At 41.4% G+C, this 13,458-nt stretch overlaps 1 protein-coding gene across 1 annotated transcript in view; it reads left to right on the forward strand.

The window, feature by feature from the left end:
- Window positions 1-2,697: 2,697 nt before the first annotated feature.
- The window catches only part of AGPAT5 (1-acylglycerol-3-phosphate O-acyltransferase 5), a 43,042-nt gene continuing 32,281 nt past the window's right edge, over window positions 2,698-13,458 (forward strand). Inside the window, exon 1 of the mRNA XM_012645894.1 lies at window positions 2,698-3,020. Coding sequence (XP_012501348.1) covers window positions 2,802-3,020 — 219 coding nt within the window. The 5' untranslated portion in view covers window positions 2,698-2,801. The remainder of the gene's footprint in view (window positions 3,021-13,458) is intronic.

Here is a 13,458-nt window from a genome sequence, read left to right on the forward strand (position 1 = left end):
ATTTCTTATCTTTTGTATCATATTTTGTATCATAAGATTTCTGTAACCACTTTATTTTCAAAATGTCATTTACAACTTATCAGAACTTTTTTGTAACTATTTACATTTATGATAAAAATTTAAACATCAACTTAAGAATGTGTGAAAGGAATACTTTCAGGATGCATATAAAAAAATTAAAAAACAAAAGTGTGGCCCATTCCAGGGCTCCACAGAGCCCACATTGCTCTCTCAGCTTCAGGCCTCTAACATGCTACTCTCCCCGGGAAGGCTCCAGCCTCACTAACTCCCTCAAGCTTTGTCTTAAATGTCACTTTACCTGAGAAGCCTTCTTTGTCTCCATGCTAAATTAGATCTCCTTGATACATGTCCCCCTAGGACCATGAACTTCCCCTGTCATCCCGCATGTAACTCCTTGTCAAGTGTTGCCCCAGGAAGGCATCAACGGAACCAGTCTTTTCAGATACACCTGTGTTCCCACAGAGTCTGCTGATGTCCCAGCCAAAGAGGTCAGCTGTGCTCTTTAAGAAGCACCATCCACCTGGAGTGGAGGAAAAGGCAGTCGGATTGCAAGAGGTTTACAAAAGTACAAGGTAAGGAAGCAGAGGCCGAGGGTGTGGGTTAATTATCAATTAAGAGGTTTGGATGGAAAAGGGAGAAAAACAGAGGGGAACAGAGACCTCTCTTTCTGCGACTGCTCACAGGAAGAGAGGTGCATGAAGAGCACAGAGAATAACCAAGGAGGTCAGAGAGCTGGGTTTGGAGCTAAACGGGACAAGAGGAACTTAAGTTCTCAGTGTCTCCAAGCCAAAACGTCGCACAAAAGTTTACAATTTGGCGACTAAAAGTAATCTGTGATAATTCACAGAAAGTACCATATTTACACATGCACATTTATTGACTTTATACATATAAATCCTAAGGTGAACACAGACCCTGCTTTCTCTCTTCACATACTTTTTCTAACATAGGGATGTCTGGTCTCAGTTAAAGGAAGCATGAGTGGCATTAGTTGTGCACACTATCCACGCCCATGACTTCTGCCCTCCAAAACTAACCCTAATTCTTCTTAGTTTAGGGTTCTAAACTAATTCTTCTAATTCCCACAAAAAGGGAAAGAAACACTGTTGAAGATCTTTCTGCTGTGTCGTGCTTCCTGTTGGCACTCAAATATTTATGACCTGAGATCTCTCTATTCATCTGGCTTCCTCCCCAAAGATCACTATGTACCAATCACGTTACCTGATGTTAATCAGGTGTGAAGAAAGTAGCTACCCTCCTGGCGCTGATTAGAACTTTCCATGGAAATGCGTTCTCTGATTAGAACTTTCCATGGAAATGCGTTCTCGTCTAAAGTTACCCCACAGGCTTCCATTATGGAAAAATTATTTCGCCATCTGGCATTCTTTTCAAGTGCAACTATCCTTGAAAAGAGTTACATATTAAACCACTTTTACTACAGTAAAAGGGGAGTAGAAGGATCCAGAAGGCCTGTGGATCTGTTTGTACATCTATAAAACAGTTACCCTGCCTTCCTAGATTTTTGTGAAGTTCATGTATGGATGCATTTTATGGACTTTACATGTATACATAAGCACTTTAATTACTGCACAAATGAGGCTCCTTAAAAAAAAAACCAGAAACGAGTCAGAACAGCAAGGCCCTGGGGAAGGGAAGCAAGACTGAATTTTGAAAGGGTCTAACCAAACACACACTGGGGAAACATCCTTGTGAAAAGGTTCTTCAGCTAGGTGTAAACATGTAGTTATCATCACTACAGTGATGGGAAAAAAAGTGGGGTCTAATCCGAAACACCCAGGTGGAGAGGGAGGGACGGAAGGGAGGTTCCCGCGCATTCGCGGGGGGCGAGCGAGGAGCTGGGGGCCCCCAAGCTGGGGCCTCGCGGTGGGCACAGGGTCGGGAGCCCCAAGCTGCTGCGACCTGCCACCGCTGTAACTGCTCCAATTGTGTCCTGCTGGCCTTACCAGGTAAGCCTGAACACACCTGTCGAATGCATAAGTCCTCTTAAGCGGCGGCGTCCGCGCCCCCCGCCCCTTGGGGGGTCGCGCACCCCAAACGCTGGGGCGTCCCGACTGAGGGGCACGAAAGGCGCCCGAGGGCCCGCACGGCGTGCAGCCAGGAGATGCGTGTCCCAGGCACCCGAGCGGCCCTCAGACCAGCCGACGCACGTCCTGCCGCGGGGCAGGCAGCCGCCGGGTTCGCTCCCCCAACCCGAGCCCACCCACGCGCCGCTCAGTTCCCCGCCGCCTCCTCTTTTCCCGCGCCCGCAGCCGGACCCGCCCAGGCAGCATGCGAAGTGGCCAGAGCCCGGCCGTCTGCGCCCGTAGGCGGTTGTGGAGCAACCGTCGGCCGAGCTCAGCCAACCAGGGGACGTGATATTGCTGCGGAGCCCCGCCCCGTGCGGGGGAACTATGGTGACGAGAGGCCAATCAGGAGTCGTGTTATTGCCGCGGAGCCACGCCCCCGGTAGGGGGCTGTGGTGACGGCTGAGGGTCATGGGGTGTGAGCGCTGCTGAGCTACCGAGCGTCGGAGGACCACGGCGTCCCCTCGCCTCGCGGCCGCGAGCGACACACCGGCCCTGCACTCGCCCGCCCGCCCCTCGGCGGCGGCGCGGCCCATGCGGCTGGGGGCGGAGGTCGGGGGTCGGGAGCGGGCGGCGGGCTGGGAGTCTGGGCGGCCCGGGCCCGGGCGGTGAGGGGCGGCGGCGGGCCCGGCTGGCCGCGGCTGAGGGCCCCGGGCGCAGAGAGCAGGCGGAGCCCTCGGCCGCCGAGCCGGGAAGATGCTGCTGTCCCTAGTGCTCCACACTTACTCGATGCGCTACCTGCTGCCGAGCGTCGTGCTCCTGGGCACGGCGCCCACCTACATGCTGGCCTGGGGGGTCTGGCGGCTGCTCTCCGCCTTCCTGCCCGCTCGCTTCTACCAGGCGGTGGACGACCGGCTCTACTGCATCTACCAGCGCATGGTGCTCTTCTTCTTCGAGAACTACACCGGGGTGCAGGTGAGGCACTTCCCGCCCTCGGCGCCTCTGCGTCCGCCCGAGCCCTCGCGGGCGCGCGGGCCTCCCAGGTCGGACCCGTCCCCTCCCAGGTGGTTTAGATCGCTCCGGCCTGCCTGGCGGATCCAGCTTCAGAAACACGTGCCATCACCGCCCTTCCACTGTGGGGGAAGTGTCACGTTAGGGTTTGGCCTGATGCTTCCTCGCAGGTCCGCCGAGATCTCTAGGAAGCTGTAGCAACATCGTTCTGAGGCTACCGGTGGGATCAGCCGCCCCTCGCCCGGGTCTGGTGTCACTGTCTGTCTTGGTGCTTAGCAAAGTAGGTGCAGGGGAACATTTAAAGTAGGGCAGGCATTGGCCCAAGAAGGTGGTAATGTAAGAGGATATGTTCGCACTCGGAAGTGCGCTTTTAAAATGACCTTCTCTTGAAACTGATAGATGTTACTATTTGGGCTAGGTTTTGTGTTCTTCCCCAGTACAAGTGAAAGATGGGCGAGGAAATGAATACATTTGTTACGGTGGAAGCCTTACTGTAGATACAGTTCTTGCCAACTTTAGGCGTAAGCACGTGGGTGATCTTTTGTCTGATTACTTTCTTACTGTTTCTTTCTATGTAGGGGTTGGATTTGTAGGTGAAGCTTGAAAAACAAAAGTAGAAGGCCCTCTTCACATTAGTTATTTGAAGTCTCTTAAAAAAAAAAGAACAATTGTGAATTTTCCTTTTATTTTTCAGTTCGAAAGAAGAGCTTTATTCTTGGTTATTCCTAATATCCAGTTAGTCCTCTTTTAATTTTCTTGATGGGAGTAGGGTAGAGTGGGGTGGAGAGAATGAGATAGTGTGGTTTTGTCCTTTTGCCTTTCTTTTTTCCACCTACAGCATCTGTTTTCACTCTGTGGTCAGCCAGCGACTGTAATGAGTTTGCAGTTGCGCTGCTGATTGATCCTTGATGACTCTGAGTTTGCCCCAGTTGGGAGTTGTTTGGGGGGGGGGGAAAGGGCCTAGGAGAGGCTAGGGCCTCCACTTAAACCATTATCTGTGTTTCCTAGGGAAGAAAGAAAGAACACAGTTCCAGATCATGGTTCCCTGGTATTTGACTTTTAAGATGGGCCTCCTTTAAAATTTTCAGTAATTCAGGTTAATATTTTCGCCTTACACCGTTATTTCACCAAGTTTGTCTAAATGTATGGTTTTATCATAATTATTTACTTTCACATCATATGAAAGCTGGCCTGGCCTGGGGGATATACGCTCAGAACACAAAGTCAGCCTACCTGTGGTGAGTTATTTCAGTTTTGTTTTAAAGAGTACACAGCGTAATACACAGTATACCATTGAAGTACTTTGTGTTTGGCAATTTCTTATTTTTTTAAAATAATTGCAAAACTTCATAGTGTTTCTGAAATTATATGCCTTACCTTACTTACATGGTGCTGACTGCAGCTCTCCAGTTTACTTCTTGATTTCCCAGCAGGTGGTTTTTAAAACATTTAATCTATCATTTTCCCCCTTCCATTGTTCCAATAAAAGGATCTAGCATCCAGCGATAATCTTTGTGCATTTATGAAAGGATATCTGAGGGCCTTTAAGTATAATTCAGAATTTTATTTAACGTGTGTCCCTTGATGAAGTTTATTAGGAATCCTAGAACAGATTGCCCACTGATCATCAAATGTAGGTTTTGAACATTTAATAAAAATGTAGAATTGGGAGTTTTTAGTTCCTGCTTTTTTTTTTTTTTTTTTTGACAAGGAGTTATTTGCTATTTAGTAACAAAGAGCAGGGTATTTTTAATATGTTCGGGTCCTTTTTTGGAATTTGCATTTCCTGTGTAGACAAGTCTACCTTCTGATATTTTTGATAGTTTCCCTGAAGATTAAATCACTAGAAGAATAAATAGTTGTCTTCAAATATAAGACCCAAAGGAGAAAGATTTACAGGGACATGCTGTCACCTTCTTACTTTTTACTTATTATTTTTCATAATTGACTTTGTCATTGAGATGTTTCAATTAAAATTTTAGCTTGTTTTTCCTGTTTTCCTAGTATACTTTTTTATTTGAATTTTTTTTAAATGAATTAAACGAGCATCAAAAGAGAAATCATAGGCCGGGCGCGGTGGCTCACGCCTGTAATCCTAGCTCTCTGGGAGGCCGAGGCGGGCGGATTGTTTGAGCTCAGGAGTTCGAAACCAGCCTGAGCAAGAGCGAGACCCCGTCTCTACTAAAAATAGAAAGAAATTAGCCGGGCATGGTGGCGCATGCCTGTAGTCCCAGCTACTCGGGAGGCTGAGGCAGGAGGATCGCTTGAGCCCAGGAGTTTGAGGTTGCTGTGAGCTAAGCTGACGCCACGGCAGTCTAGCCAGGGCAACACAGTGAGGCTCTGTCTCAAAAAAAAAAAAAAAAGAGAAATCATCTTGAAGCTTGCCCTTTTTGGTGTCACGACATAAAGGTGAATCATTTCTACACTGTATTGTTACATGTGATGAAAATCGGATTCTTTTGAACAATCACAAGCATTCTGCATGGTGGTTGGATAAAGGTGAAGTGCCAAAAGACAGTCCAAAACGGAATATTCATCAAAAAAAGCTAATGGTGTCTGTTGGTGGTCCATGGCTGGTATTATCCACTATACCTTCAGGAAACCTGGTCAGTTGATTACGGCGGATGTCTACTGCACTTGATTGGACAAAATGATGAGGATGCTTGGGATTAAGCAACCCAGATTGGTCAACAGAGACAGGCCAATGCTCTTGCAAGACAACGCTTGACCGTATGTCTCACAAACAATGCTGCTCAAACTACAGCAGCTGGACTTGGCATCTCTGTCATCCACCGTATTCTCCAGACCTTGCACCGACGGACTACCACTTTCAGGCTTTGGACCACTTCTTCTTGTAAGGAAAAATATTCAGTTCTCAACAAACTGTGGAAAACACTTTTCGTGATTTCATTTCCAGGCTTTGGACCACTTCTTGTAAGGAAAAATACTCAGTTCTCCACAAACTGTGGAAAACACTTCTCGTGATTTCATTGCCACTTGCTTTCTAGGCTTCTTTGCTGCTGGCATAAACAAGCTACTGTTCAGATGGCAAAACTGTGTCTATAGGTAGTCTAGGCACATACTTTGATTAATTGTATGCTGCTTGTTTGAGATATAATAAACTACACATTTGATTCGAAATCAGACATTTCATAATGATCTAATATTAAAGCATTTTGTTCTGTGCTTTCTTTGACATGCTAAAAATAAAAGGAGCCTGGTTTTTATGTTAAGGTAACTTTTAAAATAGGTTTCTATAATCTTTTAGTTATTACTCACAAACTTACTTTCCACATACCCCTTAAATAATAGCATTTGATTAGTTGTCTTATTTTCAAAACCAATGTACATTCTGTGTAAAACCAACTTCTTGTTCATATTTTGGTGTTCTTTTAATTCTTAGTTGATTCTGAAATTACCAACTCTTAATAGTATACAAAAAAAAAAAGAACTAAAAACCTGGTAAATTAGAGGTATTATAACTTCTAAGTTAAGACTTTATTATATGTAATATGGTATAACCTTGGCATTCGGTTTTCACCTAAAATCCATTTGGGATAGGAAATATCTTGAATGTGGGATGTTTGGAGACTCAGAATAGGAGACCATGTGTATATCCTTGAGGTGGAGTTTGAGCTAAACTTATGAGTAGCTAAGAAGAAAATGGGTGTACTGGCAGAGCAAGTGGTTAGGACTTGTGACAAAGCACTGAAGGCAACTGCAATGTTGTTATCTTTAGTTGAAGTGAAACTAGATTTATCCAACTTTCTACCTGAGAATTCTATCCTAGGATTCTAGGTGTATCCTAAATGTTGCGATAACTGCATAAGCAATAACCCTACCAGTTATGACGAACAATGAAAAATCTTTTTAACATATTTTCTGAAGCTGATAGAAGTTAACATAATTTTTTCAAATGTCAGAGTTCTTTTTTCTTTTTAAAAAAATGTCTTTTCTTCCATTCCAATGTAGTATACTAAAAACTGATTACTGATATTTGCAGGCTGAAAAATTACCAGTACCTAATAAATTAATCATCAATTTATTCTTAAATCAGTAACATTTGGAATTTACTTTAAAATATATTTTATATTAATGGCTCTGACTGCTAATCCCCTTTCCCCCAAATGCTAACATACTATAACAATAAAATGTGAAATTTTTAGTGTATATAAAATGAACTTAGCTTTTCAACTGACCTTCAAGTGTAAAATAGTTTGAAAAGCACTGGAAACAAGATAATACAAGTTTAAGATTTTTGACATTTCTATAATATGCTCAGCTAAAATACTCTTCACTTCTCTAATGATTCATACTTTTAAGTGAAATGTTGTTCCAAGTTTCTCAGAAACAGTCTTTTTATCTGGAGACCATTTATAACTGGTTCTTTTTGTAGTGCTGACTCATCAAAATAGTCCTAAGCTCTTAAGTTAAATTTATATTCTGAATCTTGCTGTAAAAGCGTGAACATGTTTATTTAGAGTGGGGAAAGGACCTTACAAGTCATCTCTCTAGTTCAATCCCTTTTATCACTTCTGAATTCTTTCTGCATTTCTGCCAAAATGTTGCTTAGTTTTCTCTAATATCTGTAGTCCTAAAGAGAATATGAATTGTAGGTTGTATCCTTAATTTTATTCTTCTCTGCTTACTTACCATTCAGGTGAAGACCTGAAATAGATCTTAGATTACTTCCTTCCATTTAGCTGAAAGTAATCAGACAGGGCAGGTTTGGGTGTGCCCGTCCATTTGTTTATTTAAGAATTATAAAAACTGTTGCTATAGGAAATTATACATTTGCCAGTCAAATACAATTCCAGTCAAAAACAGGTTAGGTCTGGCTAGGGAACTGATTAACTTACTAGACTTATAAGAAAATCCTAGATAAATGTAATTAGGACTTTATTTTTCCACTTTTTATAAACTATGAAAAACCGGTTATTTTAGGTTGCATTTGTGTGTAGTTTTTAATGCATTATTTTTCTATTTTAAATCACAGATGCAATAAAACATGCAAACACAGCCACAATATTTTGAGAAAGTTAAAAGTTTCCCCTACTCCTACACTACATACACCTTTCCCAGGTATGTAACAGTTTGGTGCATAACTTTAGATTTCTTCCAAGAGCTTTTAAATTAATGTTTGAATTGTGGGAAGATTCCTCCATTAAGTTGCCTTCTTGGATGGGTTTTATGGTGCAGTAGCAGTAAATACACCTGTGTACCTACGGGGACAATTCTGTGCCATTATGATTGAAAGCAAAGGAAGAAACGATTGTATATACATACTTCCCCTCTTTTTTAAATTTATCTAATTTTGTGGAGCAGAACAAACAGTTGACACTTCTTAAATGGAATTAGAAGTTAATTTTTTCTTATTCAAATTGAAATTGTTTACAGCTGCATTTTTGTATCATCAGACTTTCTGAGGGGTTAGACTAGACAGCTGTTTCTCTTACCCATTAATCACTTAACACAGTTTTGAATTAAAAAATTTGGATAGTAGCAGTTAACCTTTTTTTTTTGGATGGTTACTATGTTTTAGGCATTGTATGAAGTAGTTTGCATAGTCTCATTTATTTTCACTACAACCCTATGAGGAGTAGTTACTATTATACTCATTTTATAGATGGAAAAAAAAAATAGGTGTGAAGAGGTTAAGTACTTTTGCTCAGGTTCTCATAGTAGGATTATGGAGTAGGATTCAAATTCAAGTCTTAATCAAATCCAATACTTTGAAGTCTATGTTCTTAGTAACCATTACGTTACAGTGTAGGGGAGAAAAAACTTTTCCTCTACGCTCCCTCTTAGGGTGACTGGGGCTTATGAATTAAGAAACAGATTAACAGGAGAAAAGGCATGCAGATTTTTATTGATGTTAGTATTTTTACTTGCACAAGGTCGTGGGAAAGGAGGTGAAGACCCAAGAAGCAGTTTATATGTGATTTTAACAAAGGACAATAAATTGTAAAGAAGTGACTAGTCAAAGGAAAAGTAGGTTTCAGCTCCTAGGGGTGGTAAATTGTGGGAAGGTGACTAGAAACTGTATAGTAGATAAGGATTGTTTAGTAAGGTTTGTTATGCAGATTTATGTTGGCAGTTTCTGGTCTTCCTAGTAGGGGGCAGGGGAACATCTTTATAAGTGGAAGCATACCACCTTTACACAGGGAAATTTATGCTCTGCCTTTAGGCAAAAAGAGGGAGAGCAGAGAGCTCTTCCTGTATCTGCTGTTTCTCAATTGCCTTCAATTCAAAATAATCCTTATGCCAAAGTGTTGTGTTTGGGGTGGCATATCCTGATCCCTTTCAACAGCACCATTTATATGTAAGGACAATGAAAGGTTCTTTTTTTTAATCATATTTCAAGTTTTGAATGCTGAAGGCAAATGGGTATTATTGAGATAAAAAGTGTATTTTTGGCCATGCGCGGTGGCTCACACCTGTAATCCTAGCTCTCTGGGAGGCCGAGGCGGGCGGATTGTTTGAGCTCAGGAGTTCGAGACCAGCCTGAGCAAGAGCGAGACCCCGTCTCTACTAAAAATAGAAAGAAATTAATTGGACAACTAAAAATATATAGAAAAAAAATTAGCCGGGCATGGTGGCGCATGCCTGTAGTCCCAGCTACTCGGGAGGCTGAGGCAGGAGGATCGCTTGAGCCCAGGAGTTTGAGGTTTCTGTGAGCTAGGATGACGCCACGGCACTCTAGCCCAGGCAACACAGTGAGACTCTGTCTCAAAAAAAAAAAAAGTGTATTTTTAAACAAAGAATACTGTATGTTTAGGTCTCTGTGCACGCTTGTTAGTTGGAGGGTAAGGTGTTAAGCATGTGATTACTTTAGATTTCATTTAACTACCTGCTTTTAGCATACAAAAGAGACAGTCATCAAGTAGTGTATATATGATGGGAGCAAATGAAAATAACATAGGTGAAAATAGTTTACATCTAATCCAAGTTTTCCTGTGAAAGCCAGTTTGTGCACGATAAACAAGTTTGACTAAAACAGAATAATAGCTAGTGTGTTGGGTGCAATGAAGATAATTATTCAAAAAGCAGTTTTATTGTCTGCTATTCAAAACCAGTTTTATTGTGTGCCTCTTAATAAAAAGAAAATTATTTTTTTTCTGTAAAGGGACTTTAGATGAGTTTTTAAAAAATGGATGAACCTAAAGCAATTACGAAGAAACAATTATGAACATAAAATTACTTAATTATGTAAAACAAAAGCCATATGTTTTCACATGCCTTGTTGTGAAGGAACAAATTATCTGTAGCATACATTAATAGAAGCAACTAATGTGATTTGAAATCTGAGTACTAGAAGAGTCACAGAGTGATGCCTTTAAAAAGTTGCTGGTGCATTTAAAGTTTTTTACATTGAAAATGAGGTGTAAAGGAAAAATGAGCTATGAAAATCTCAGGACCTTTCCCCAACTCCTTATGCAAAAGGGAAGGTCAAGCCCAGAGGCTGAGACTTTCAATACCCCCTTCCAAATGAGTAACTGTTGCTAACATGCTTCAGCCAGATCCCTGCCAAAGGTAAAAGGCCTCAGGCAACTGCAAGGGATTGTCCCCTCAGATCATTCATAAGGAAATTCCTTGCTGGCCTCCCACAAACAAGGATGTGCAAATCGTAACTGGGTTTGCAGGCTAAGTCTAGCTCCTAAAACTAAAGTCTGTTGATCCCACACTAACAATGTTGCTGACAGATTTATCTTCCCAGGTTCAGAACGGAGACAACATCAAACATTCTTCCACCTACCCAGGAACATCTGCATAATTGATGATTCCTTTACTCCCCTTTTTTGTCTTCTAACATTCTCCTTATCTTGTATAAAATACACATTTCCTGGGTCTCACAAGAATGTAACCATTTTGTCTCACTGCCCGCACCCCTTCTTCTGTTTCTTTCTATATGCCTTATCTCCTTTAAACCTGAGTTCCCAAATTTCGCTTTGGAAAAACAACCACAGATTTGTCTGTGGTGTGTATTTTTTCCCAGTGTGTCCTCAACTTTGGCTTAATAAACCTCCATTGATTGAGATGTTTGCCTCAGTCATTCATTTTGGGTTTTTATGGGTATGGCTTTCTTACTTTGACAAATAAAAGTGCAAACTTGTCAATGGAAAATAACCCAAACTATGTGAAATATTTTACAGAGGTTTATTCTGAGCCAAATATGTGCTACCATGGCCTGGAGAGCCACACCCAAGAAGCCTTGAGCAAGTGGTGTCCCCGTGGTTGGGTTATAGTTGGTTTTATCCATTTCAGGGAGACAGGAATTACACAGAAAGTCATAAATCAATACATGGAAGGTGTACATTGATTTGGCCCGAAGTGGGGCATTACAGGTTATAGGTGGGTTTAAAGATTCTTTGATTTGTAATTGGTTAAAGAAATGAAGCTTTGTCTAAAGGCTTGGAATGTTTTGCAGTAAGGAGGTCTGTTAATCAGAGACAAGCCACTGGACATAGACTCAATAAGTAATCTGTTAAGTAAACTGATGACCTGTGGTATGGCTTAAGCTTTGTCTTGCATAGCCTTAGGCCTGTTAATGAGTTACACAGGATGTCTCCAAGGAGGGAGGGGATCATGGGGAGGTATGTCTGACCTCCCTTCTCATGACCAATAACTCAGCTTTAGGATATTTCTAGGGTCTCCTTGGGCAAGAAGGGGTCCATTCAGTCAACTGAGGGGCTTAAGATTTTAGTTCACAAATTTAATGATTCAATAAATATCTGTTGAAAACCATCTGGGTACTAGGCTCTGGGGGCAGAAAAATGATCAGATATCTATCACTGAGGAGCTGATAAACCTAAGGGGATATGACTTGTGAATAGGGTTAGGTACAGTGAGTCCTAGCTGCACCTAAAGAAGTGTGAACAAGGTACCTCATGGTGCAAAGGGGGAAATGGTTAATCCTGGGGACTGGGTTAAGAGGTGCAAAGCCTTCAGTGGGTGTTACTAGCCAACCAGGCTTATTGCGCGCTGCTCAAGAGGAAGCCAGTACACTGAGACAGCAGAGTTTACAGCGGAAAAGGAGTTTAATATCACAGGTGCCACCTGAGGAGACAGGAAGGATGTCTCAAATCCATTTCTCTGAGAATTTGGGAGCCAGGGTTTTTAAAGATGGTTTGGTGGGCAAAGGGCTAGGGAATTGGATCTGCTGATTGGCTGGGGATGAACTCATAGGACTGGGAAGCAGAAATTGTCTTCTTGTGCTGAGTCAGTTCTCTGGTTGCAAGACCAGTTGAGTTGGATGCTTGGGATGGGCCACTGGTCTGGTTGGGTCAGTTGGTCCACTGGAATGCAGGGTCTGGAATGTATCTCTGAGACTAGCCTTAGGTCTCACAAGAGTGATGTTGCCTGTAGGAGCAACAAAGAAGGTTAAGAATCTTCATGACCATCAGCTACGTGACTCCCGAATAGTAAGTAATTATAGAAAAGCAAGCTAGGGCACAATGGCTGGTTATATATGTATTTTAATCAGGCCCCTACCACAGTTCCCACCTCTTTTATTAATTTTATAAAGGGTGGTTTCATGGGGAGGTAAATAAATGAGGAAAAGCTGGTATAGAGATGATTACAGTGAGGTAGTGCAGGTAGGCTTATAGGTAATCATATAATCTAATAATTTATAAGGGTATTCTGTAAGTTCTCAAGAATTTTTTTAAATTTGGAAAACACTACAGCTATCTTATTAGTCATCTACTTGCTAATAAGACAGTAATAACTCTAAGTGTTTTGAAAATGTGTGTTTGTCAATGAAAATGTTTTCTTCTCTTCCATATTACTATAATAAACTTAAAAGCAAAGAAATAACCTTTCACTTTGATGAATGGAAGAAATTTGAAAATTTTAAATTAAAATGAAATGCTCATTCACCTTTGGAGCCTTGGAAGTGAAGGAAATAAAGGACCTTAAAAATTGTGTATATTTGATGTGTAAAGATTGTAATTGTGTATTCCTTTCTTCGGTTAATCAATGTCTATTCAAAGTACTTAATGATCTGCATCTATTCCATTGAAATTTATAGTTCATCATTTCACTTACTTTGCTTTTAGATCCTTTGAAGTTTTAAATATGAAGGACTGCTCTATTTTTTAACTTATTTTTGTTGAATTCCAAGTAATTTGTGGTTTAAGTGATAAATGAAAAATCTTAGAGAAGAGGCTGTCATCCAGATATCTACTTTGAGGTCCTAAATTATGTTTTATCAGAGGTTTACGCATTCCAGTTGGAAATATCTTTTATTTCAATTAGATATTGTGCATATTGAAGAAAAATCTTAAAAAGTATAAATTTACATATGTGTATATATATCTTCAAGGACTACGAATAAAGAATCTGAGTGATCTAGTAGTTGAACTGCATTTTCCCTGTTTACCCAGTTGAATTCATTCTAGAT

This window comes from Propithecus coquereli, unplaced genomic scaffold (assembly GCF_000956105.1).
Source record: "Propithecus coquereli isolate 6110/MARCELLA unplaced genomic scaffold, Pcoq_1.0 Scaffold238, whole genome shotgun sequence".
Classification (NCBI taxonomy): Eukaryota; Metazoa; Chordata; class Mammalia; order Primates; family Indriidae; genus Propithecus; species Propithecus coquereli.